The 27583-nt window shown below is 46.7% G+C and overlaps 1 protein-coding gene across 2 annotated transcripts; it reads right to left on the bottom strand.

Annotated features, from left to right (window-relative positions):
• Window positions 1-211: 211 nt before the first annotated feature.
• LAPTM5 (lysosomal protein transmembrane 5) lies at window positions 212-27583 on the bottom strand. Of its 2 annotated transcripts, none has more exons than XM_064731509.1 (8): window positions 27289-27583; window positions 21353-21446; window positions 14374-14450; window positions 12937-13065; window positions 10116-10238; window positions 9340-9435; window positions 4294-4386; window positions 212-2045 (listed from the first exon to the last, which is right to left on the bottom strand). In XM_064731509.1, the coding sequence occupies exons 1-8, from the start codon at window positions 27373-27375 to the stop codon at window positions 1971-1973; spliced, it is 774 nt and encodes a 257-aa protein (XP_064587579.1). In that variant the 5' UTR covers window positions 27376-27583; the 3' UTR covers window positions 212-1970. The 2 variants fall into 2 exon arrangements, with proteins under 2 accessions (XP_064587579.1, XP_064587580.1); XM_064731510.1 differs by having other exon boundaries at window positions 1838-2045; window positions 10116-10241; window positions 27289-27475.

Genomic DNA, 27583 nt, shown 5'->3' with positions numbered 1-27583 from the left:
CAGATCCTTATCACTGCTGATAAGGCAGAGAGGCAGGTTTTGAGAGGAAATTGAAGCAGAAATATCAGCTTTTCCTTTGCAAGCAGCACAAGCATGAGAAAGATCAGGCCAAGGTCAAAGCACCATTTTTGCTCACTAATTTTTTTTAGAAATCAAATTATTTCTTCCTTACTCAGCAATCAGACACCCTCAGAAACCAGACTCACAGTTTGGAGGCCATTAACATTTTTATTTTAATTGAAACTCATCTTCCAAGTGATATAAAAGCAGAGAAAAATGCACCCACTCAGGTATGAAACGGCAGAGCTGGATATTCTGGGTTTTGTCAATCACCACAAACAGACAGGATGAGGGCTGCAGTTCCTGGGGAATTTTTGGCTGATCCCTTTGCTGTAGGAATTCTGCTGGAGGAGCTGCAGGGCTGGGTTATCCCAGAGAAAATTCCTTCCCTGTTCATCCCTGTCACAGTTTGACATGGGATTTCCATGTCCCATGGAACATTTCCATTTCCATGGAACATTTCCATTTTCCTTCCATGTCCCATGGAAACATTTCTATTTCCATGGAACATTTCCATTTTCCTCCCATGTCCCATGAAACATTTATTTTTCCATGGAAACATTTCCATTTTCCTTCCACGTTCCATGGAAACATTTCCATTTCCATGGAACATTTCCATTTTCCATTTTGGCCAGAGGGACTGCTAAGACGCTGAGTGAGCCAAGCTACAGCCCACCAAGGGGACTTTTCTGAGTTTGTCATCTCTTTTGGAGTGGCAAGAGGTTTTGTTGTTTAATATTGTTCATTTTTTGTGCTGTTGAATGCTTTGCCTATTAAATAAACAGTTGTTTCCATTTTTCTACAAGGAAATCTTTTTCCCGAACCAGTTAGGGGAGGAACCACATGAATTTGTTTTTCTAGAAGAAATCCCTTTAGAAGTTTTTCTCCCAAAATTGCCCTAAACCAGGACCATCCCTTAATCCCAATTCTTAAAGGTCTCCCTGCTGAGCCAGAGGAGAACCACCCTGGCACAGGGCAAAACTGGCAGGGCTCAGGCCAGCCCTGCACCCACAGCAGTCAAAACCCAGATTCCAGGGATGGCAACCAGAGCCAGAGTCAGGAAATTGGGGTGCCAGAGTATGGAAATTGAAGTGCCAGAGTCAGGAAATTAAGGTGACAGAACCAGGAAATTGAAGTGCCAGAGTCAGGAATTTGGGATGCCAGAGCCAGGAAATTTGAGTTGCAGATTCAGGAAAATGAGGTACCAGAATCAGAAACTTGGGGTGCCTGAGTCAGGAGCTTGGGGTGCCAAAGTAATGAAATTGAAGTGCCAGAGTCAGGAATTTGGGATGCCGGAGCCAGGAAATTGGGGTGCCATTGTCAGGAACTTGGGGTGTCAGAGTCAGGAAATGGAGGTGCCAGGGTCAGGAACTTGGGGTGGCAGGGTTGGGAAATTGAGGTGCCAGCACCAGGAAATGCAGATGCCAGAGTCAGGAATCTGGGGAGCCAAAGTCAGGAAATGCAGGCGCCAGAGTCAGGAGATGGAGGTGCCAGAACCAGAAAATTGAGGTGCCAGAGTCAGGAACTTGGGGTTCCAGAGTCATGAATTTGGGTGCCAGAGTCAGAAAATTAAGGTGCCAGAACCAGGAAATTGAGGCGCCAAAGTCGGGAAGTGGAGGTGACAGAGTCAGGAATTTGGGGTGCCAGAACCAGGAAATTGAGGTGCCAGGGTCAGGAGATCAAGGTGCCAGAGTCAGGAAATTGGGGTACCAGGATCGGGAATTTGGGGTGCCAGGGTCAGGAATTTGGGGTGCCAGGGTCAGGAAATTGGGGTGCCACAGCAGGGCAAGACTCCAGCAGTTCCCTGGCAGGATGTGGCTGGAGAAGGCTGGGAACTGCTCTGGGTGAGCACTGGGGCTCTGCTGGGAAAGGCACCAGCAGCACCCAGGGTCAGCTCCCCCAGGCTGGGCTCAGATGGCCACGTAGGGAGGGGGACAATCCTTGGAAGGCAATTCCAGGGCTTCCTCATAGGATGGCAGCACGACCTGGAAGAGATCCGAGGTTATAAGATTACACGGATTTCATCCTGGAGGGTTGAGACAAAGAGTTAGAAATTGAACTTAAAGTAGAAAATAATTTTAGATTTAGCTGAAAAGTGCTGTTTCAACTTGTTTAGTCTATAGCTTGCTAAACCTATTTCATCTACTAATTTACTGTGCTCATAAAAAACCTACAGAAAAAAAAACAACAAAAAAAAGTTACTTAAAAAACCACAAGTTTCTAATCTAAAGAGAGATAAGGAGGGGCCCCACTGACCTTAAAAAAGAAAACTAAAGCTGAGTTGCAGATACAATGATGTTACTAAAGAGTTGCACAGGCTCATAAAAACTGATGTGACAGTTTTAACGTGAAATGGGGCTACGAAATAAATATACATGAACCTATAATGAATAAGGTTATAACTATGCATATGCAACAGGTTAGGGGATAAAACAGACTCAGGAATTCTCAGAGGTACACGTCTCCTTTAGGGGAGCTATTCCACATGTGTCCAACCCTGAAAGAAATCAGACCAACTTAACAATTTTACATGTTGTAGAGTTGTCTTTTACAAATCAGGGTTCCCCTGTCTGGTTCCAAGCAGGGACAAAGAACAGCTTGGGATTTAGGGCACAAAGGGCAGAAATCCAGCAGGGTTTGGATGCACCTTGTGCCACCCCCATTCCCTGGGCAATGAATGGCCCAAGTGTCCTGAATGTGCAGAATCCCAACCCCATTCCCAAGGAAAGCTGAGGAATTTTGCACAGGGGCACAGCTGGGGCGCTGCTGCTGGCAAGGGAGAGCCCAGCAGGTTGGCTGAGATAAAAGCCAAACCACAGCATTCCATACCCTCAGCATTCCATACCCTCAGCATTCCACATCCCTCAGCATTCCATACCTGTCACAGACATCTTTTATGGAAAATCCTTTCCTTAGGATTTTTCCTCCTGAGAAGCTCAGAGGCTTCAGGAACAAAATGTAAACATTGATTATCTGCTGCTGTGGAATGCAACAGGTGCATCTGAGATTGGTCTCATGTGGTTGTTTCTAATTAATGGCCAATCACAGTCAGCTGGCTCAGACAGAGAGCCGAGCCACAAACCTTTGTTATTATTCTTTGCTATTCTATTCTTAGCCAGCCTTCTGATGAAATCCTTTCTTCTATTCTTTTAGTATAGTTTTAATGTAATATATATCATAAAATAATAAATCAGCCTTCTGAAACATGGAGTCAGATCCTCATCTCTTCCCTCACCCAAGAACATCTGTGAACACTATCACATATCCCCTCAGCATTCCACATCCCCCATCATTCCATATCCTCACCATTCCATCCCCTCAGCATTCCCTATCCCCTCAGCATTTCCTATCCCTCAGCATTCCATGTCCCACGCATCCTTACAACACTGAAAATCCCAGCCTCTCAGAAGAAAAGTGAAGAAAAATCTGATTTTAAACACTTTTAGCTATGGAAAACCATAGTCCCGCTGGAATTGCCCCCAGATTCCTGGATCAGGGATCATAGGGAATCCATTCCCTTTTATCTGCTGTGCCTGAGTTTCACCTTTCTTGTACATTGACTTTAAAGATTTTATGCAGAAAATAAAGAAGTGAAATTAAATGGATATATTTTAATTAAAAGCTGATTATTAGCACTTGCTACTGGGGATTTGAAGGGTTGGAAATTCCCTCTGATCCCAAAAAAGCAGAGGTAAGGATCACCAGTCTAGAGGATTCCTGCTCATGGAATAAATTCACTTTTCCTCACCTCTCCCACTGCTTTTGAGTCCATTTTCAGGAATAAATTCACTTTTATGCCCCTTTTCCACTTCTTGTGGAAGTGGAAGTGCAGTTCCTGGGGGATTTTTGGCTGATCCCGTTGCTGTGGGAATTCAGCTGGCAGAGCTGCAGGGCTGGGTTATCCCAGAGAAAATTTACTTTTCCACTGCCTGTGGCTCCACTTCCAGGAAAAAATTAATTTTTCCTCACTTTTTCCACTGTTTTGGGTCCACTTTCAGGGGTAATTCACTTTTCCTCACCTTTTCCAATGTTTTGGCTCCACTTTCAGGGGTAAAATTCAATTTTCTTCACCTTTTCCACTGTTTTGGCTCCACTTTCAGGAGTAAATTCACTTTTCCTCACTTTTCCACTGTTTTGGGTCCACTTTTGGGGTAATTCACTTTTCCTCACCTTTTCCTCTTGTTATTGGGTCTTCCTCACTTTTCCAGGGTAAGGTAATTCACTTTTCCTCACCTTTTCCGCTGCGTGTGGCTCCACTTTCACCTCCTCCCTCCTGCTGGCTTTGATGAACTTGAAGCAGCTCAGGACACACTTGAACATGTAGGCCTGGAAAAGAGGGAAAAAGGAAGGAAAAGGACATTTTTCCATGGCACTGCAGGGCAAAAAGGGCATTTCCCCTTTTGCCACCAGCCTGGGATTTTCCTGCTCTTTTTTGGGGAGGGAGAAATTTGGGACCACGATCCCAGGGCCTTAAATCAGAGTTTCCATCCTCCCCTGGGAATGTGATGATTCCATGGATTCAGAGCAGCACTGGGTGGGACTGGGATCAATAATTCAGTAAATATGAAGTGATTAAACACAAACCCCATTAAACACAGCGCTGAGAGCTCTGAGAGCACAATATCCTGAGCAGGAAAGGAAATTGTGGCCTTGATGTCATTTTCCAGAGCAGGTTATGAAGTCTGGATTCCATGAATTCAGAACAATAAAAATAATATAAAGTGATTCATTAATACAAATATAAATTTATAAAAATATAAATTAATAAAGTGATCCATTCCATTAATTCAGGACAATGATGGGATGGGAGTGGGATCAATAAAATAAATAAATAACTAAATGAAAAGTGATTAAACATAAAAGCCATTAAAACACAACATTGGACAACTCTGAGATCACAATATTCTGAGTAGGAAAGGAAATTGTGGCCTTGATGTAATTTTTCAGAGCAGGTTACAAAGTCTGGATTCCATGAATTGAAAACACTGAGGTGGGACTGGAAATCCAGTAAATATAAAATTATTAAATATAAAATTATTAAATATAACATAACCCCTTCTCAATGCTGGGATGGGACTGGGATCAACAATCCAGTAAATATAAAATTATTAAACATAAAATCCATTAAAACACACACTGAGACCTCTGAGATCTCAATATACCCTGGCACAAAAGGAAATTTTGGCCTTAATGTCATTTTCCAGAGCGGGTTATGAAGTCTGGATTCCATGAATTCAAAATACTGAGGTGGGACTGGAAATCCAGTAAATATAAAATGATTAAACATAAAATAATGGGACTGGGATAAATAATCCAGTAAATATAAAGGGATTAAACATAAAATCCATTAAAACACAACATTGGACCTCTGAGATCACAATATCCCCAGAGAGGAAAGGAAATCGTGGCCTTGATGTGATTTTTCAGAGCAAGTTATGAAGTCTTGATTCAGTGAATTCAAAACACTGAGGTGGAACTGGAAATTCAGTAAATAAAAATATAAAAATTATTAATTTTATATTAAAATATAAAATTATTAAACTTAAAATAATCCCATCCCAATGTTGGAATGGGACTGGGATCAACAATCTAGTAAATAAAAAGCGATTAAACATAAAACCCATTAAACACAACATTGAGACCTCTGAGATCACAATATCCCAGGTTAAGAAAGGAAATCGTGGCTTTGATGTCATTTTTCAGCGCAAATTATGAAGTCTGGATTCCGTGAATTGAAAGCGCTGAGGTGGGACTGGAAATCCAGTAAATATAAAATGATTAAACATAAAATAATGGGACTGGGATAAATAATCCAGTAAATATAAAGGGATTAAACATAAAATCCATTAAAAACTCAACACTGGACACCTCTGAGATCCCAATATCCCAAGGTAGGAAAGGAAATCGTGGCGTTGATGCCATTTTTCAGAGCAGGTTACGAAGCCTGGACGCCTCAGGAAAGCATCAGTGGCACCACAGAGATCCAAGGACTGCCCCAAAAATCCCTTCATTCAGCAAAATCCCATTTTTGCACCTCCCTGACAGGACCTCCTGGCACCCCACGGATTTATCCATGCAATAAATGGATATTTATCCATGCAATAAATGGATATTTATCCATTTGCTGAGGAAAAAGGGCTGATTGAGGGGCTGTGGCCCAGGGAAATAAGCGGGGTCTGTGGGGCTGGCCCTGTTAAATCAATATTTTCCCGGCTCTGAGCAGCTCCAGTCGTGTGCCTGGTGTTTGTGTTGGCCTGGGAAGGGGCTGGGAGCAGTTGGGATTTTCAGGGAACACAGGGAGCCACAGATGCCAGAGCAGGGCTGTGCAGCTGAGCATGCCCGGGACAATGAGGGCTCTTTGTGTGGGCACCCAGCCAGGAGAAAGAGGAGAAAAAAAAATGAATGAAATATCTGAGGTGAGAAAATCCATCTCAACATTCCAGAGATCGGAGGTAAATCCAAACTTTGAGCATCTTTTGGGAATGTTGCAAAACCCTTCCTGCTTCCAAAGCCTCTTCATCCTGAGAGCAAACCTGGAGCCGCCATAGAAACTGGGTAGAACCTTCACTCATCCATGGGGAAAAAATCTAGAAATCTGAAAAATCTAAAAAGTAAATCTAAGAAATTAATGAAAACTACACAGCAAAGGAATGCACTCCCTGATTTTAGTTTTGAAATGAAAACTACACAACAAACGAATGCACTCCCTGATTTTGGTTTTCATATAAACACTACCCAGCAAAATAATGCACTCTCTAATTTTGGTTTTGAAATAAAATCATACAAAGGACTTGATTATTCTCTGATTTTGGCTTTGAAATAAAATCTTACAACACAGCAATGCATTCCTTTGTTGAGTGATTTTAATTTATTTCAAAAGCAAAATTGAGGAATGCATTCCCTGATCTTGGTTTTGAAATAAAATCTTACAACAGAGGAATGCATTTCTCAGTTTTGGTTTTGACATAAATAAAAATCACTCATGAAGGAATGCACTCCTTGATTTTAGTTTTGAAATAAAATCATACAAAGGACTTCATTCTCTGATTTTTGTTTTGAAATAAAATCACTCAAAAAAGGAATGCATTCCTTGATTTTGGTTTTGAAATAAAATCATACAAAGGATTTCATTCCCTGATTTTGGTTTTGAAAATTAAAGCATTCAACAAAGGAATGCATTCCTCAATTTTGGCTTTGACATAAATAAAAATCATTCAATTAAGGGCTGCATTCCTTGATTTTGGTTTTAAAATACATCAAAATCATACAACAAAGGAAAGCATTCCTCCATTTTGATTTTGAAATAAATTAAAATCATACAACAAGGAATGCACTTCCCGATTTTGGTTTTGAAATAAATCAAAATCACAAGGAATATTTTATTCCCCTTAATTTCTGCTTTCTTATCCCTGTGGTGCTGGAGGCCTTTATGACTCCAAAGTCAAATAAAGAATATTGGAATATTTGCCCACCTGCCACCCCTGGCAGTGTCCAAGGCCAGGCTGGAGCTCCTGGCACAGTGGAAGTGAGATGAACCCAAAGGTGCCCCCAGCCCACCTCACCCCATGGATTTAGGATCACTCATGGGTGCAGAGTGGAATTGCCCTAATGGTGCAATGGCAGCATCACCCTGCCCTTGGAAGATTTTTTCCAAGGAATTTCGAACAGCTGATCCTGTTCCTACTGGAGTCCCCCTGCCCCAGCCCCACACTGGCCTTGGAAGATTTTTTCCCAAGGAATTTTGAATAACAGATCCTGTCAGAGCCCTACAGGGAGCAAAAACCCAGCCCCACACTGCCCTTGGGATATTTTTTCCAAGGAATTTCAAACAACTGATCCTGTTTCCACTGGAGTCCCACAGCCCCAGCCACACACCGCCCTTGGAATAATTTTTCATAGAATTTTGAACTGGTTCTGCCCCCACAGGTAATGCAGGGCCAGCCCCACACTGCCCTGAGCTGGGAGGCTGCAGGGAGAGAATTCCATGGGATTTTACCCATGGAAAAGGAGAGGGAGTGGCACTGGGATTAAAGGATGGGGGTCCTGATGGCTTTTTAGGGTTTTATTATCCTACTCCATCCCTCCTGTTACAACCCCAGCACAAAAACCCACTGAAATTCCAGCATTTTGTGAGTAGAGCTGTGGAAAATTCCAATTAATCCATGTGCCAGGTCAGGGAGATTCCTGCCAGCTGGGGCTCTGGGTTGTCTTCACTCCAGCTGCACACTCCATGCAAATATTAAAAAGAGATTTTAAAGCTTTAAATGCATCCACACAAAACTCTCCACTCCCCACTGGCTTATCTGGCCCACCTGGAGCGCTTGGAAAATAAAATGGTTTCCAGATCACAAGCAGCACTTTCTGTCCAAGTACCTGCAAGATTCTGGTTTTCTTCATGGGGCTGAAGGTGAAAAATCAGTTCTCTGAGCCACTGAAGCAATAAAAGAATAAAATCCCTCTCTAGTGGAGTTTCCTGAGGCGCCAGCAGGGTTTAGCCCCCGGTTTTAATGAACTTTGGGAGTGTCAGGGTGGAGAATTCTGCTCCCATCAGAGAGGACACAGCCACTCACCCCATGAAAGATCTCACCTGCTGCTCAATAATCTCATTTATTTGGGCACTTTACAGCAGAGCACTTTGCTGTGGGTTTTTCACCCTTTTTGTCCTTCTAGACAGGAATGGACAGGGATAATTTGGGGATATGAGAAGGATTTTCCTTGGTAACTCACACAGAGGAGCAAAGGCAGGGATTTGGATAAACCATACAGAGACACAGCTCCCACTGTGCCTGAGTGTTGGATTAGACTTTTTTCTGACCCAGAGATGGGGTAACTGAGAGGTGTTTTAAAAATTTTATTCTATTTTCAGTCTCATGTGAAGGGTGTGACAATACAGATGTTATAATTCACACCATCACAATCAGAAGCCAACTATTTCCTAATTAATAAATATAAGTGTTTCTTGGCTTATCAGCTTTAGCCACACCATGCTGTAAATGCCTTAAAGCCAATCATCTAAAATTACCCCTCGTGGGTCCCACTACAATGCATCTTTCACAGTTCTATTTCTCCAAAGTATCCAGCCTTATTTGCAAGGCCATCCTTTGAAACTTGCTCCCAGTTCCATTTCTCACTCAACAGTGTCTGCCCTATTCCATGGCATTTCTACGTCAGCATTTTTTATCTCAAAGTTTCCCATATCCAAGGAGAGCCCAACAGGGCAGATCTGGGAGAGAATAAAAGCTGAATTTCCTGGGGAAGCCTCACTTCAGAGCCTTTTACCTTGAGGACGAGCACAGCCACGAAGGCGATGGTGAAGGTGATCATCACTTTGACATATTCCCCTGCTGGCAGCTTCTGCAGGGCTGGCAGAGAGCCCTGGGGGAAAAGAGAGAAGGTCTCAGCCCAGAACACTCAGGTCTCAGCCCAGAACACTCAGGTCTCAACCCAAAACACTCAGGTCTCAGCCCAAAACATTTGTTCCCTCTGCCAGGGGCACCCACAGAGAGGGGTTCAAGGTTCAGGCAGAGCAAGGAATGAGGGATTTTCACTGGCAGCAGGATCACAGGGATATTGTTTTCCTCCTGTTGTTTCCACTCCTTAGGCAAAGCCCTGTTTAAATGAACTTTTAAAATTTTAATTTCCACTTTTGCCACCAGCCTGCTCTTTTCTCTGGAGGGAAAATCTCAGGACCATGATCCCAGAGCCTTAAATCAGTATCTCCATCCTTCCCTAGGAATGTGATGATTCCATCTGTTCATAACAACACTGAGGTGGGACTTATTAAATGTGACTGTTTAATAAAGGTGAAATTTGAGGCATTTTCCATGCCAGCAGCTCCACAATTTGCATCCATCAGATTCTTACAAGAAGAAACAAGGTGTATTTTTAAGGAACATGGGAGCTGTCAGTCAGGAGCAATGCTGGGAGAACACAGAAAATCCTCTTTGTTGTCAGACTGAGCCATTCTGGATGTTCCAGAGGAGCTGCACAGCCATGGAATGGGAATTTATAGGAGTTCCAGGGTGGGAAATGAGCAGAGCTGGCTCCAGACCTACCCCACTCTCCACAGGCTTGAGGCTGAGGAAGGTGGGCACCTCCATGTAGGAGCTGCACAGGGTGAGGATGCTCAGGCAGAAATCCAGCAGCTGCAGCGCCAGCAGGGGAGTCCTGGAGTGGCCCTGCTGAGGGGACAGGAGCTGGGTTACAATCACAGCATTGGGTCACTTCTGCAGATCATTCACACTTTACACAGAGTTGTGGTTGGTTCACACGGAGTCTAAACTACTAAATTCTCTTAATTTCAGCCCAAACCTCCCCTTCTGCTGGCCCAAAGAGTGCGCAAACTGTTTGTGGGGCTTCATCTGAGCTCCACAGAAGCCTCTGGCCAGGGCAGTGACAATTTCAGTTTATCTCCAGTGATGCCTTGTGAAGGCTGACCTGGAACAGAGGCTGGACAGAGCTAAAGAATAAAGCAGGGATTCATTAAAAGGCCTCAATGGATCTACCTTGGGCAGCACAACCCAAAATGGCTACAAAAATGGATGAGCTCACAGGGTCTCTCACTTTTATAAGTTCTAATCCATTTGCATATTGGAGTTAATTGGAGTTAGCCTGTTCAGTCCCATCCTGCTTGTTTTTCTCTCTCCAGCCCACGTTGTTTGTGCTCTTGGGCTGAGATTTGGATCATTTGTCCTTGGTCCCCAGCTAGAGCAGGAATTGTTTTGTCTCCCTGCTTTGTGCACAGACCTCTCCTTCCCCCAATATGAAGCTCAGACCCACACACTAAAGCAGCACAAAACCTGAAAATAGAAAAGCTAAACCTGAGGTATCACCAGCAAACTCCTCCTGTCAGGGGCACACCCAGAGCCACCTCCCTCAAAGCCAGGAGGAAATCAACATTTCAAGACAGGGGAAGATGAATATCCCAGCTGCCACTGGTTTCCTTCAGCCTCCAAGGATTGCATCCTGTCTGGCCAGGAGAAACCACCTCACATCTGGATTCAGGATCCTGAAGGTCTTTTCCAAACTAAAGGATTCCATGACAAACCTTTATTACAACCTTCAAGGATTCTAAAGGTCTTTTCCATCATAAATGATTCCATAAAGAATTGCAGTCCAAGATAATGATCCTTTATTCCAACCTAAAGGATTCCATGTAGAACCCCAGCCCAAGGCAATGGCCCTCATTCCAACCTTCCAGGATCCTAAAGGTCTTTTCCATCCTAAAGGATTCCATGAAGAGCCACAGCCCCAGGGTAACCATCCTTTATTCCAGCCTTCCAGGACCCTAAATGTATTTTCCTTCCTAAAAGATTCTGTGACAAACCACTGCCCAAGGTAATGATCCTTCATTCCAATCTTCCAGAATCCTAAAGGTCTTTTCCACCCTAAATGATTCCATGAAGAATTGCAGCCCAAGATAATGATCCTTTGTTCCAAACTAAAGGATTCCATGAAGAACCACAGCCCGGGTAACCATCCTTTATTCCAGCCTTCCAGGACCCTAAATGCATTTTCCAAGCTAAAGGATTCCGTGACAAACCACTGCTCAAGGTAACAATCCTTCATTCCAACCTTCCAGGATCCTAAAGGTCTTTTCCATCCTAAAGGATTCCATGAAGAGCCACAGCCCCAGGGTAACCATCCTTTATTCCAGCCTTCCAGGACCCTAAATGTATTTTCCTTCCTAAAAGATTCCATGACAAACCACTGCTCAAGGTAATGATCCTTCATTCCAACCTTCCAGAATCCTTAAGGTGTTTTCCACCCTAAATGATTCCATGAAGAATTGCAGCCCAAGATAACGATCCTTTATTCCGAACTAAATGATTTCATGAAGAACCACAGCACAGGGTGGTGATCCTTCATTCCAACCTTCCAGGATCCCACAGGTCTTTTCCATTCTAAAGGATTCCATGCAGAACCACAGCCCAGGGTAACCATCCTTTATTCCAATCTTCCAGGACCCTTAATGTATTTTCCAAACTAAAGGATTCCATGACAAACCACAGCCTGGGGTAAAGATCCTTCATTCTAGCCTCAATGATTCCATGAAGAACCACCTCCAAGGGAAGGATCCTCCATTCCATGCACTCCCCATCTCAGGAAAGCCAGGAGTCCCCAGCAGGTGAAGAAATTTTGCTTCTTTTCTGACAAGGTCAGGGTTAAATTGTGAGATGGTATTTCTCATTTGGACTCCAATATTTGTTAGTTCTTATCTCTGTCACAGTCCCGCAAACCCTGAGTTCTGCAGCACCTCACTCTGACACACTGAAAATGGGGCCCCATCTCTCTCTCTACAAGGCCTTTGAAGGATAAACTGTCCAATTAAGAAATGACACCTGAATTATTTTTACCTTTAACCCAATAACCAACCACCCATGCCCACAGTGGGGACTTTTTATCCAATTACACAAAACCACCCAAACCCATGGAGAAGGAGGAGGAGAAGGAGGAGGAAAAAGAAGGAGAAGGAGAAGGAGAAGGAGAAGGAGAAGGAGAAGGAGAAGGAGAAGGAGAAGGAGAAGGAGAAGGAGAAGGAGAAGGAGAAGGAGAAGGAGAAGGAGAAGGAGAAGGAGAAGGAGAAGGAGAAGGAGAAGGAGAAGGAGAAGGAGCAGGAGCAGCCTCCACCCCCAAAACCTCCATCTTTCTCTATACCTATTACTATATTCTAAAACCCCAAACTCTGAGTTTCCCTCCCTGTGATCTCACACACTTCTATTCAAACTCCACACCCACAATCCCAGTTCTGTCATTCCATTCTGGAAGCTTCTCCACAGCCTCAGGTCAGTGCAGTGTTCTCTGGGGGTCAGTGCCTGGAAAGTCTGGAATTCTCACTGACCAGGGCTCCAACAAGGAGGAGGAGCTGTCACCCACCGTGTGGCCCAGGGAGGACACGGAGATGATCGCTGGCACCTGGATGTAGGAGCTGAACATGGTCAGGAGGCTCAGGAGGAAATCGATGACTTGCAGAGCCAGGAAGGGGATCAGGAACCGCTCCTTCATCTGAGGAGGAAAAGCAGTGCTGGTTATTTATTATATAACCATGATATATAATGGTTATTTTTATTCCAACTGGGAAACGAGACCAGCTGGCAACACCTGGAAGGACTTAGATGGTGCTCCAAGAATTAACACTTCCCTGGAATTTCTGATTTCAGTGACAACTGGTTCAGAGAAAATCATCAAAGCTGATTTTCTTCACCCCTTTGGAAAATTCCTGTGAATTCTCATTCTGTGGCATTGGCACTTCCCATCAGAGCTGTCATCCCACTGTCCCTGAAATTCACCTCTGCAGAGGGAGAACTGGCTTATTTGGGTTTTGTTTAATGCTTAGAGCTCTGCCATCAGATTCCTGGGGTTTCCAGCCCCAGGCCTGGCCATTCCTCGTCCTGCCCTGGGAAATGAGTCCCTGCTGCAGCAGGGCAGTGCCAGCTCTCTCACAGTGACAGTGCTCTCTGACTTTCAACAGGGAAAGGAAATGAGGCAAGAAAACCTTTCTAAATCATAAAACCTCCTTCATTTGACACCAAACATAGCCCTGATGGAAATGCTGCCCAGATTTGGTCAATCTAGGTGTTCGAAGCTTTTCCCAGGAACCTGAAGATTCAAACCAGTCCCTCTCCCCCTCTGCAACAAGGAGATATTTTTATCTGCCTTTTGTCCCTGTGTGGTTCTGGAATTTTTATCTGCTTTTTTCCCTGTGTGATTTTGTGATTCTGGGATTTTTATCTGCCCTTATTCCTTGTGTGATTCTGGGAATTTTATCTGTCTTTTTTTCCCTGTGTGACTCTGGGAATTTTATCTTTTTTTCCCATATGATTCTGGGATTTTTATCTGCTTTTTTCCCTGTGTGATTTTGTGATTCTGGGATTTTTATCTGCCTTTTTTTCCCTGAGTGATTCTGGGAATTTTATCTTTTTTTTCCCATATGATTCTGGAATTTTTATCTGCCTTTTTTTCCTGTGTGATTCTGTGATTCTGAGTTTTCTATCTGCCTTTTATCCCTGTGTGATTTTTGTGATTCTGGGATTTTTATCTGCCCTTTTTGCTGTGTGATTCTGGGATTTCTATCAACTTTTTTTTTTTCCTGTGTGATTCTGGGATTTTTATCTACCTTTTTTTCCCTGTGTGATTCTTTGATACTGGAATTTTTTATCTGCCTTTTATCCCTGTATGATTCTGTGGTTCTGGTATTTTTATCTGCCTTTTTCCCTGTGTGATTCTGAGATTCTGGGAGGTTTTCCTGCTTTTTTCGACCACAATTCCAGTGAGCACCACCCAAACCCTGAGTGTCATTTGTGGGGAACGTACCTTGAGCACCCCGAACAGGAGATGGAAGCTGATGACAAACAACATGAGGATCAGCAGGAAACTGGTGGTGATATCAGCTGAAAAAGATAAAAATTATAAAATTAATCACCACATGACCAAGAGATGTCCCAACTCCACCACACCCCTAATGGAGGGTTCAACCTGGCACAAAGAATTGTGTCTGTGCAGGAATTATTGCACACAGCTGGAATTAACTCTCTTTTCCCTTCTTACACCCATTTTTATCTCTCTTTGCAGCTCCTGTATCCACCAGGTGGGTTGTGAGCTTGGGGGAACCAAGGCCTGAAATGTTAAATACCCCAGGCTACAAAATGAAGAATTAAAAAACCCAGAGGGCTTTTGGCTCATAGCTCTGAGCTGGAAATTATTTAGAGGCTGAAAGGCAGATAAAGGAACCAGCAGTGAAGGATCTCTCAGAGAAAAACAGAAATTTTCACCCCAGAGAGGGTTGGGGGGGATCTGTCCCCCAACTCTGCAGCTTTGGGATGCAAGGGACACCTCAAAAATGCCACGTGAGGGGGTTTAGGGTGATGTTTTATATCCTCAGATTTCCCGCTCAACCTTTGCTTGGGAACAATTTTCCCTCCTGGAATCCCAGCCTGCCCTGCTGCTGATTCACCTCTCCAGAGGCAAAACTCTGCTGCTTTTTTAAATCTGTCTCTGCACAACCATTCCCAGAGGTTCCTCCAACTCCTTTCCTTTTGTTTCACCTTTCAGAGCAGCTGGAATGTGACAGGGATTCTACAGTTTAAATCAGCATTGGCCAGTTTTGGGTTCTTCAATTCCTAAGTGCTTCAAGAAAGGGTTTAATTCTGCTAGAAAAGAGCCAAGCTTTTAATTTTTCTGTCTTTTTTTAAAGCAGCTGATCCTTCCCATAAGTGCACAGGACTGATGGTTCTTGGGGGTCCCTTTCAGCTGAGGATTCCACACAACCATGAATAAATCCAGTGCCAAACTCTGTTTTATCCATGATGCCCTCACTGTTTTCATAAAGAACTCTGGGAATTGTGCCTGTAGAATCCCTGTCACATTCCAGCTGCTCTGAAATCCTTAACTGCTCCATGTCACCCTTTTCCCCCAGGAAAATTCATCTCCATCTACCCCAGCCCTGAGTGTTCACCTGGACCTTTGGTGAGGGAAAATTTCAGTGCTTAGGCAGACCCCAATTCATCCTTTATTCCCTTTCTAGAAGTGGATATTCTTTATTTCAGTGAATATTTCTTAATTAAATATATTTATTTTTTGTTGGTTGCTTGGGGGTTTTTTTTGTTTTTTGGGGGGTTTTGTTTGGTTTTTTGGGGAGTTTTTTCTTTGTTTTGTTTTGTTTTGGGTTATTTTTTTGGTTTTTTTGTTTTGTTTTGTTTTGTTTTGTTTTGTTTTGTTTTTTTTGCCAAGACAATAAAACCATTCTTAAAGAAGTCAAGGCAGAGAAACCTGTCCCTGTTTTTCAGGCAGGTGACCCTAACAAAGATATCTTTATCAGAATTTGGACATTTGCTGTCTTTAGGGGGAAATGCAAAGGTTCCCCCCAGGGTAAAGTGACTCAAATCTACCCCCAGCTCCAGAAAGGACTAAAAATGTCACTGAGAAGCTCTGGAACAATTCCAGGTTTGTTGAAAACCTTCCTGAGCCACATCTGGGCAGGTGGCAGCAGCAGTGCCACCCCTCCCATCCTCCCTCTGCTGACAGAGTTCATTTAAATGCAATTTAAATTCATTTCAATCAAAGAGATTTCCAATTCCCCTGCTGTCTCCTCTTTAAATCTCCTCCAGAAATGAGCTTTGCTGATGGGAAACTTTCAGTGAGCAAAGCCCTGCCCAGCACTTCCTCCCCCAGCACGAGGAGCCTTTTCCTTCCTCAGTTTTGGGGGAAAAACCCTCTGGGGAGGCTGCAACCCCCCAGGAACCAAAAAAGCTGTTCTGGAGGGGGAATGGAGCCATCTGGAGAGGTGGGATACAGGGAATGATGCAAATTATCCACCCACCCTGCACCAGGAAAGGAGGGCTGCGATGGTGCAAAGCAAGGAAAAGGATTTTCCTCGTAACCTGCTAAAACCCCAATGAATTCAGAACAGCACTGGGTGGGACTGGGATCAATAATTCAGTAAATATGAAGTGATTAAACACAAACCCCACTAAACACAGCGCTGAGAGCTCTGAGAGCACAATATCCTGAGCAGGAAAGGAAAGTGTGGTCTTGATGTCATTTTCCAGAGCAGGTTATAAAGTCTGGATACCATGAATTCAGAAAAATAAAAGTAATTTAAAGTGATTAATTAATAGAAATATAAATTTATAAAAATATAAATTGAATAAAGAGATTAATTTCATGAATTCAGAACAATGCTGGGATGGGACTGGGAAGAACAATCCAAGAAATATAAAATTATTAAACATAAAATCCATTAAAACACAACATTGAGACCTCTGACATCACAATATGCCCAGGTAGGAAAGGAAATCATGGCTTTGATGGCTGCTCTTTGATGCTGCTCCTCACCAGGCTGTGGGAATTGAGACCCACAGGAGGAAGAAATCTCCTTAAACAATGAAGGGAGAACCCCAAACCCAGCAAACCCTGAGGGAGAGGGGGAAAGGGCTCTGTGTCCTGGAGAAAATCAGGAACCCAAAGGGCAGCTCCCTCCAAAGGCAGCCACTGCTGCTTTCCTTCTGCTCCCACGGGTGTGGGAAAGAGAATTCCAATTGGAATTCCAAGGCAGAACAACAAGCCCAGCTTTGAGGAGCAGGGGAGTGGAACCAAGGCTGGGATGTGGTGCACAAAGAGCCAAAGATTAACAGGGAACGGCCTAAACCCAAAACAGGTCTTAAAAAAGGAGCCAGACTCAGCCTTTGTGGGACCAGCCCTGAAGGAGCCAATTCCAATCCCATTAAGAGCCAGGCTCCCAAAGCCTTTTCCCTAAAGGAACCAATCCCATTAAAGCCCAATCTGCCAAAACATTTTCCCTAAAGGAGTCAATCCCATTAAAACCCAAACTCCCAAAGCCTTTTGCCTAAAGGAGCCAATCCAAATCCCACTAAAATCCAGGCTCCCAAAGCCTTTTCCCGAAAGGAATCAATCCCAATTCCATTAAAGCCCAAAATCCCAAAGCCTTTTCCCTAAAGGAGTTAATCCCAATCCCATTAAAACCCAATCCGCCAAAGCCTTTTTCTTAAAGAAGCCAATCCCAATCCCATTGAAGCCCAAACTCCCAAAGCCTTTTCCCTAAAGGAGCCAATCCCATTAAAGACCAACTCCAAAAGCCTTTTCCTAAAGGAGTCAATCCCATTGAAGCCCAAACTCCCAAAGCCTTTTCCCTAAAGGAGCCAATCCCAATCCCATTAAAGCCCAAATTCCCAAAGCCTTTTCCCTAAAGGAGCCAATCCCAATCCCATTAAAGCCCAATCTCCCAAGGTTTTTCCCTGGGTTTTGCCCAGCACCAGCACTCAGGAATTTGCCCAGAGAGGATTTCTCTCCTTATCTCAGGATTTTCTGGGGTCCAGCACAGCCACATTTTCCTGCCTCTCTCTCTCTCCATGGGCTCCTGCTCCAGCTCTCTGGCAGGATCCCTAATTAATTGGGAAGCGGCCATTGCCAGCTAATTGCCCAGCTGGATTTTCCAAGCAGAACCTGGATCAAACCCCTCCAAACAAAACCCCCACAAACACAAAGGGATGGAAAGAAAAGGAAAACCAAGGGAAAACAACTTTCCATGGGCTGGCTACCTCCTGTTTGTTCCCAGGCAACAGAATCATCCTCCCTGCTGGCAGCAGGGGTGAGTTGGTGCCATGGACAAAAACCCAAAAAATGCAACCAAAAAAACATCCCCAACCCCCTCCAAACAAACAAAACAAAAACCTCCAAACAAACAAAAGCCAAACAAAAAACACAAAGAAAAACCTCAAACAAACAAGAATCGAAACCAACAACAACAGCAAAAAAAATTCCCAAATAAACAAAAATTGTAAACAAATAAAACCCCAAACCAACAAACAAAAAAATCCCCCAAGAAACAAAAAATCCAAGCAAATAAAAAACTCAAATACACAAACAAACAAAAACCCCAAATAAACAAAAAAACAAACAAAAAATCCAGAAAACCAACCAAACAAACAGAACTCCCAAGCGCACAAACATAAAAAAATGAAAACACCAACCCAAACCAAAAACCAACCCAAAAACCTCCCATGAAACAGGAAAACAACAAAATCTTGAAAGAGGAAGGAAACCCTTGAGGTTGCACTTGCATCAAGTTCTTCAATATGCCATCGATGAAGATATGGAGTGGTGAAGATGTGTATTATATAGGAATGGATATGGATGGATGATGATGATGGATGAGGGATTGGATGGATGGATGGATGGATGGATGTGGATGGATGGATGGATGAGGATGGATGGATGATGGATGGAATGGATATGATGGAGGATGATGGATGGATGGGAGGATAGGAGGATGATGGATGTGATGGATGGATGGATGGATGGAGATGGATGGATGTGATGGATGGATGGATGGATGGATGGATGGATGGATGGAGGGATGGATGGATGGATGATGGATGGAGGGATGGATGGATGATGGATGATGGATGGACGGATGGATGATGGATGGACGGATGGATGATGGATGGATGATGGATGGATGGATGGATGGATGGATGGATGGATGGATGGATGGATGGATGGATGGATGGATGGATGCTCCTGGTTTCCTTGTGCTGTTCCCAGTCCCAGCTCTGCAGCCTGCTGGGTCATTCCTTGCTGGGTCATTTCCTGGGAAAGCTCTTCAAGAAGGGATTTCCACCCTGCACTGGGGGCTGAGCAGAGCAGAGCAGCCTCCAACCTATCCACAGGAATATTTGGGATTATTGCTCCATGGGAAATGTGGGAACCATTGCACTGCCCCTTGCTCAGGTTCCTATCAGCAGGACTCACCCAAATTCCCATTTTTTGCTCACTGCTGATGCCCTTCACCTTGGAACGAGGTGATTTTTGTCCCTTCCAATCCAGACACTCCATGATTCTCTTGAACCAAACCTTTGAGTGCTGATGTCAAACAGCCCTGGGGGATCCCAGGGTGCATTTTTCCTTGGAAAAACCTGAAGCCAGCTTTTATAACTTCACCAGGCAGTGCCTATTCCTGGTGTGGCGCTTTTCCCTATTTCTGACTCCCGTCCTGTGGACAGGAAGGTTTGGAATGTGCAGGGATCTGTACTCATTCCTCCTTTTCCTCCACGTACAAAGAATTTTCAGCCCCGGAACAGCCTCTGGAAAACCAGGGAACAGCAATTCCTGGCTGCCAGGGGTTGTGTTTTCTCTCCGTGGGCATGGACAGGGCAGGAAGGGGGCCTGGGTTCCTGCTTTTGCTCCCAGGGTTCCCTCAGCTTGTGGTTTTTCACAGAAAATGACTCAAGAAAGCAAAACCCTCTTGCACTTGTTTCCAGACAGCTCCGGCAGAGCATCCTGGTTGGGCAATATTTGAGGGCTTTGGTTTTTTAGAAGGCACCTCATGAAGCAGCTCTGGGTCTTTGCAAGGATCTGAGCTGGATCCTTCTGGAGGAATTCAATCCTTCAGGAATTGTGAGCAATGGGACAGCTTGGCTGCCTCTTCCAGCCACCAATGTTCAGGAAAAGTACACCAGGGGCTGGGAAAATCTGGGAATGGGGGTCACAGGAGGAGGGAGGGGTGGTGGGGCTGTGTCCAGCTGAGAGGCAGGAGATCCACAGGAATGGCTCCATGGGAATTGCTCAATGGGAATGGCTCCACGGAAATAGCTCCAAGGGAATGGCTCCATGGCAATGGCTCCATGGGATTGGTTCCATGGGATTGGTTCCATGGGATTGGTTCTGTGGGATTGGTTCTGTGGCAATGGTTCCAGAGGGATGGCTCCCATGGCAATGGCTCAGTGGGAATGTTTCCACAGGAATGGCTCCATGGCAATGGCTCCATGGCAATGGTTCCATTGGAATGGCTCCATGGCAATGGCTCCCATGGCAATGGTTCCATGGGAATGGCTCTATGGGAATGGTTCCATGGCAATGCCTCCCATGACAATGGCCCCATGGCAATGGTTCCACGGGAATGATTCCACGGGAATAGCTCCATGGCAATGGCTCCATGGCAATGGCTTCCATGGGAATGGCTCCAAGGGAATGGTTCCATGGCAATGGTTTCATGGCAATGGCTCCCATGGCAATGTTCCCATGGCAATGGCTCCATGAGAATGGCTCCATGGGAGTGACTCCATGGCAATGGCTCCAAGGGAATGGCTCCCATGGCAATGGCTCCATGGCAATGGTTCTACAGGAATGGTTCCATGGCAATGGCTCTATGGGAAGGATTCCATGGCAATGGTTCAACAGGAATGGCTCCATGGGAATGGCTCCCATGGGAATGGCTCCATGGGAATGGCTCCCATGGGAATGGTTCCATGGCAATGGTTCCATGGGAATGGCTCTATGGGAATGGCTCCATGGCATAGAGGGGTTTTGGTGTGTTGGTGGCATTGTCCCACAGCCCACACATCCATGGGATCAGTGTGGGGTGGGATTTGTCCCCTCTGTGCATTGAGGAGTTCTGGGACACTTCAGTGTTTCCTTAGAAATGTCCAGAATGTGAAGGAAGTCAGGAGTGTGTGTGAGGCTGGAATGATGCACAGCTGGGGGAAAAGGAGAGGAAGGGAAACCAGGATTGCCAGGGGAATCCACAGGAGATTCCAGAGGGAGCTGAAGGACTCTGTGGGTGCTACAGAGTTTGGGCTGATGCTCTGAAATAAAAATTTCTCTGGGCTCCACATTGATCTCTAACACAGCCCTGGCCTAAAGCAAATCCCAAACAGAGTCTAAATTCCTTCCTGAGCTTTTGACCCAGAATTCCAAACTCTGATGGAAAAGGCAGAGGGAGAACTGCAGGACTGAGAGATCCCTCCCTGCCCCACAGCTGCTTCTCAGGACCCACCAATTCTGTAGTAATCCTTCTCCAGGTCTTTGCAGAAGCCCTTCCCGTTGGCCACCTCCAGGGAATACTCGATCAGCAGCAGGATGCTCATGACCTGGAGAACAAAGCAAAAAACACAATTCAGGGGCCTTGGCCCAAATTCCCAGCAGTGAATTTATTTCCAGGGGGTGCTGGATGGATGAGTCTCCAAGTGAGCCAAACACAAAGGGTTTAAATCCCAGGAAATTCTGAGACAAGTTATCAGTTTGTTAATATTTCGAATTTAGCTGCCAGCAGAAGGAAGATGAAGAAATAACAGAGGTAGTGAGTTTTGTTTCAGTGGTTTTTATCCTGGTTTTATGTTTTGAAATTGCCTTTTGCTCCAGAGTTGAGGAAAATGCAATACCAGTATTCCAAAGTGTAAAAAGAAACACAAAAGAGATGAAAGATCTCCCTGTAAGTGCAGCTGTGCCACTCCACTGACAAAACCATCACTTTCCTTCTTTTATTATTTGAGGAAAATCTCCAAATGTTCTTTTTTCACATTGAACTGGAATGATTTTGCCCAAGTTTTGCAAGTGGACCATCAAACCCCAGCCTCATTCTGTGTGGAGTTTAATGAGCTGGGAAATGGAGGGAGGTCCAGAGTGGTGGGCTCAGTCCTGGCCCTCAACTTCTGCACTCAGCCAGGGATGTCTGAGCCCAGCTTAGGAGATCTCCCTGGAATCAGGGAATCCCAGAAAGGATGGAACTATCTGGGTCATTCCCTGCTGGATCATTTCCTGGGAAAGCTCTGCAGGAAGGGGTTTCCACCCTCCACTGGGGGCTGAGCTGAGCAGAGCAGTCTCCAACCCATCCATGGGAATATTTGGGAATATTGCTCCATGGGAAACCTGGGAACCATTGCCCACATTGGAAGGGATTTGCCCTTGGGTTGGAAGGGATTGGGAAGCTCATCCCATCCCACCCCTGCCATGGGCAGGGACAACTCCCATTGTCCAGGCTGCTCTTGGCCTGTCCAACCTGGCCTTGGGCACTGCCAGGGACTCAGGGGCAGCCACAGCTGCTCTGTCCATCCCTGTCTGCCCATGGGTGTTGCCAGGTGTCCCTGTGTGTCCCTGTGTGTCCCTGTCTGTCCCTGTGTGTCCCTGATTGTCCCTGTGTGTCCCTGTCTGTCTGTCTGTCCCTGTCTGTCCCTGTGTGCAGGGCTCAGAGCAGCCCCAGCCTCTGCTCCAGGCCCAGCGATGCCCCCAGAGCCACGGGCAGGGCCTGAGCCCAGGAGCTGCCCTGGGCAGTGCCCGCCCTGAGCAGAGCCCAGAGAGGGGCTGGAGTCTCCTCGCTGGGACATTGCAGAGGCACAGGGAACTCTGCTGTGCCCTGAGCTCTGGCATGGCCCTGCTGGAGCAAGGAGTGCCACCAGTGACCCTGGGGTCCCTCCAGCTGCCCCTCTCCGTGACCCCAAGCCCTCAGCCCCTCAGTGATACAGGAGCCAGGCCCTATCTGCCACCCACATCAGCACCAGCTCGGGCAGAGATGAAACAATTTTTCCACCAGAGCTGCACCAACCTTTCGCTTCAACCACAGCCTGAGCAGCACCGTGGGCGAGGAGGAAGTGGCACCGCTGTGGTCTGAGCTTGTGTTTGCAAACTGGGACTGCTGGAGCAGCTCAGAGCCAGCTGCTGCACGGGCTGGGCTGGGCAGAGGATGGGGCTGGGAGTTCAGAGGGATCCAGACACACTTTGGGCAGCTGGATGCCCAGCCTCGGGAGCTGAGCTTGCAAAGGAGCTATGGGGGAAGGCTCTGCCTTGCCCAGAAAGGGGAAGCAAGGCTGGGAGGTCACAGGAGCTGAGCACAGCCCCTCCCTCTGCCTCTGTGTCAGATGCAGAAGACCTAGAAATAATTTCAAACCGAATTCATCAACTTTCTGAGCCCCCAGCTGCAGCTCCCAGAGCTGTGGCACCCCCAAGCCACGCTGGGCTGTGAGGGGACTGGGAGCTTCTGTCCACCCTGTCCCTCCCAATTTAAAATCCTGTCCAGAGTCTGAGTGAGAAGGAAGGATGTGTCAGGCTTTCCCTGGGCCTGTCTGATACCAGCTGGTTCAAGAGTCACTCTGCTGTCTTCCCTTTTTTCCAATTAAGTAAATGAACTTTGCAATTTGCTCATGAGCTGGCAGGAAAAGGAGGAATATCCAGATCTCATTACAGGAGGACACGACAAAGTTAACACGAGTTCAGCTTAATGGAACAGCATTTCAGCTCCCAGGGCAGCTCTGAACCCTGTCAAGGATGAAATTGCATCGATCCAAAGTGTCTTTGCAGCTGCTGGTGCCCCTTGGGAGGAGAGAGATCTCTTAATGAAGACACATGGAGATCACACCTAACTGCAAGGTGGTTGAGAGGTTTTGTGTTCAGGCTCCCAAACACATTTTGCTTCCTTTATTTCTGCTGTTGGTCCAACCCCTCAATTGCCAGCTTGGGAAATACGGGCAGAAATTGCTTTTTCAGGTTCCACTTAAAAGGAGGCCTGAGCAAAAGGGATGAGCTGGGCCCTAAATATCAGTTTTGCTCTGAAAGAGGAATGAGTGAGAGCAGGACAGCAAACCCCAAATTCCCCCATCCCCTTCAGCAGATCTGGAGGCTGAAGTTGGGTGTGAGGAACCCTCTAATATGTGTGCCAGAGAAAAACGAGGCCCTGGTTTCCTTTCTGGGGGAAGTGAGCCACACAGCCCAGACCAAGGCAGTCACACAAGATAAGGACATGGCAGGAAACCCCAGTGCAGCCTGAGAGATTCAGGAGAATTTTAAGGCAAGAGTTGGTTTAAAATTTTCCATTTTGTGTAGAAAGAAAGAAGCACTGAGCTGCGAGCAGGCAGAGACCTCCAGGCCTTTCCCTTGGCATGGAGAGTCAGACCAGGACACCTCTCCAGCAGCTGGGATGTGGAGCCTTCTTTATTCCTGCAGGGAATGCACAACCAAGGGGTGAACCCTGTGCAGAGGGGCCTTTTGGGGGAAGGCAGAGAAAGATGGATGTGGTGCCTGCCCTGCTCTCCTTGCTCAGCTGCTCCCACTGCAGATCCACCACTCAGTTTCAGCAGAAAACAAAAACTTCTCATTTCACACAGAAAAAATACCCAGTTCCCTTTCCCGTTGCAACGCCACAGCAGGACAAATTCAGGTTTAAAATGGAGGATTTCACTTCCAGGTACTCCATTCCCAGCTCCTCTCCAACCCTTCCCCCCTGATCTCCTCGAGCTGGAACTTGTGTTGCTGCCTGTCTGTAAAAGGATCATCACATTTCTTGGTGGAAGAAATTTGAACCCCCAGGAAGTGAACAGCTGGGGCTGGGCCAGGGCAGCTCAGGCTGAGATCAGGGCAAGGCTCTTCCCCCAGAGGGTGCTGGCACTGCCCAGGCTGCCCAGGCAATGGGCACGGCCCCGAGGCTGCCACAGCTCCAGGGATGCCCAGGGTGGGGTTGTTGGGTTCAGGAGCTGGATCAGTGATCCGTGTGGATATTCCAGCTCAGGATGCCCAGGATGGGTTTGTTGGGGGGCAAAACAGGAACAGAAGCTGGACTGGATGATCCCTGTGGGTTCCTTCCAGCTCAGGACATTCTGGGATTCCATGATATGCTGAAATAATGTAGGATTGAGATAAATCCAGTCATTAAATCAAGGGAGATAAATAAGGGTGTCTTGAAGGCAGAGTCTGACACACAGAGCCCCCATTCCCTGGGGACAATCCTGCTGCAGCTGCAGTGGGGTTCAACTGCTCTGAGAGGTCACTTTGTGCCAGGCTTTTTTCTGAAATATTTGCAGCTTGACTGATCTCTAGGTGATTTATCTTCGTACACATGGCCCTGGTGCGAGGCTGCTCCTCTGCTGCGTCACAGGAGGGGTTTCTGCCAGGGGAGCTTGAAGCTGTGAGGAACAGGAGCCCCTTGGGAAAGGAACAGGGCCAGGGCCAGGGCCAGGAATAGGGACAGGGACAGGGACAAGGACAGGGATGGGGTGCTCTGGGTGCTGGGGTGTTCTGGGGACACCAGCACAAAGAGCACCACCCAAAAATGCTGCCCTGTTATAGCTTCTCCTTTTTTCCCTTGAATTTCTGAGTGGCTCTTGTGGCAGCCGAGGGTGAAGTGAGGAGAGCTTGGAGTTCTCATTTGGTTTCCTTTCACATTTCATCTTCTCCTGCTGCCTCCTTGGTTGAGCTGCTCCAGGGGAAGCAGCTCAGGCTCTGTGGGGCCCCTGGGTCAGCCCAGCCTGGTGAGAGCTCAGTGAATCCCTCTGAGCTCAGCTGAGTCATGTCAGAGGTGAGGACAGGGCCTGGGAGGGTTCCAGAGCTGAATTTGTGCTCTGTGAGTTGCAGAGCTGCCAAAAGAGGAGCTGGGGTGCAGCTGAGGCCAGACAAGGTGCAGATGCTGCTTCCCAAGGCACCTCTGGCTCCAATCAAGAAGCAGCAGGAAGGGAATTCTGTTCCTGCACTGGAGCAGGTTTCCAGCCCTGACCTCAAATCTCTGTCAAACCCCTCGAGGCCCGAGGAGCAGGACAAACTCCCCAGTGCTGTCTTTGAAAGTCACCTGCCGGTCACCTCCCCACACCATGGAGCTTTGCTGATCACACACCCTCATCCTCTCCTCACTCCCCTTCTCCCTCCCTGTCTGTTCCAGAACGCCCAGGATTTATTCCAGTTGTCTCTGCAGAGATCAGCAGCGAGGCAGAGCTGATTTACGGGAGGAGAAGACCTTGCCACAGAGCCTGAGAGCTCTTTGGTGGCACTGCTGTCACACAGCATGGCTGGGATTCATCCCTGGCACCTGCAGCAGGAATTTGTCCTGACCCAGAGCCCCAGTGCTGATGGAGTAAATCAGCCAAGGTATAAATCCCCTTTTCCTTTTCCATCCCCCCTGCCCCGCTGCACCATCAGAAAGGGAGAGAAGAGGCAGGGGGAGAAATGATGGGTATTGTGTGACAGCTCTTGAAGCAAAACAAGATCTATCCAAAAATTGCCCTGTTTTCTAAGGGCCAGAGGGATGGCACAGCTCCTGCTGCTCCAGGGAAGAGGGGGGACCTTGGAATGTCCTTCCTGTGCCACAGCTGCCATTCCCATGGGATTCCTGCAGGCTGCAGCTCTCCCCAGTGCTGGGCAAGGAGTGCTGAGAGCCCCATATCACCCCAAGGGCCCAAAACCCTGACTGTGCACAGCCAGAGCTGTGGGGGGATCACAGAATGTCCTTCCTGTGCCACAGCTGCTGATCCCACAGGATTCCTGCAGGCTGTCGGTCCCCAGATGTCCCAGGAACCTGTGACAGCTCGTTACCACCCCAGGGGCTCCCAAACCATGACTGTGCACAACCAGGGCAGCACAGGGATTATTTTAATAACCCAGCCATGCAAGAAACCACATCCTCAGGACGGTTGAAAACACCTAAAACTCCTTAGTGCCACCAGGAGCGTGGGAGAGAGGGGCCTCCAGGCTGTCCTGCTCTGCCATCCCTGCCCTGAACAGCTTTTAGACAGGGCCATGATCCCAATGGAAACCAAAAGAGACCCAGAGGAGGCAGCTCTGCCCATCACCCTCTGCTTATCGAGCTCCCAAATCCCTCCAGTGCCCCATTCCCACATTCCCACTGCCAGTGCTGCCCATTCCCACCCAACAGGCTCTGGATATGCTCAGGTAAGAGCTCCTGCACTGAGCAGAAAAACAGGAAGCAGAGTGAGTTTCCCTGAGCTCCAATTGGCAGAGCCAGGAAAAAAAATGTTCAAAACCCCTCCCAGTGCAGCAAATTCCACTTCTCCCTCTCCCCCACCACCTTTTGTTCATCCTTCTTAACTCATTGGGTTTTCCTCTTGGGAACAGAGAACAATCCAGTGTCAGGAACCCTGTGAACCACAACAAGGCACCTCCTGGAGAGGTTCCACCTCTGCTTTCCTGCCTCCCTGTCCCCCATGCAGGACTCACCATGTGGAAGATCCCCAGGGCCACTGTTGCTGTCTTGATGTTGAAGCAGCAGCATTTGGGGGGCTCAGGGGGGGTTTGGGGGCTCATTTTCGGGTCCCTCTGGGCGCTCCTGAGATAATGAGGTTGGATTTGCAGCTGCCCCACGGAACACGAAGTGAGAGCAGCTCGGCTTCCTTCCTGCTCTCTGAATGTGTGAAGTCATCTACAAAGTCACATGAGGGTTTCTCAATCACAAAGAAAGCAAAACTGGGGGGCTTTTTCAGCACATCCAGCTGGGAAATCAGAGCCCCAGCTC

The sequence above is a fragment of the Zonotrichia leucophrys genome, chromosome 23 (genome assembly GCF_028769735.1).
Source record: "Zonotrichia leucophrys gambelii isolate GWCS_2022_RI chromosome 23, RI_Zleu_2.0, whole genome shotgun sequence".
In the NCBI taxonomy this organism is placed as follows: domain Eukaryota; kingdom Metazoa; phylum Chordata; class Aves; order Passeriformes; family Passerellidae; genus Zonotrichia; species Zonotrichia leucophrys.
Note: the sequence above shows the minus strand (reverse complement) of the source record. Positions and strands in the feature narration are given on the sequence as shown.

Bases quoted from the DNA above. Each gene is read 5' to 3' on its own strand.
- LAPTM5 (XM_064731510.1), bottom strand. From the start codon at position 27,375: ATGAGCCCCCAAACCCCCCCTGAGCCCCCCAAATGCTGCTGCTTCAAC. The intron at 14,451-21,352 runs GTGGGTCCTGAG...TATCTTTTTCAG, and splicing joins GAAGGATTACTACAGAATTG to CTGATATCACCACCAGTTTC. The intron at 4,387-9,339 runs GTAAAAGGCTCT...CCTCTTTTCCAG, and splicing joins TGGCTGTGCTCGTCCTCAAG to GCCTACATGTTCAAGTGTGT.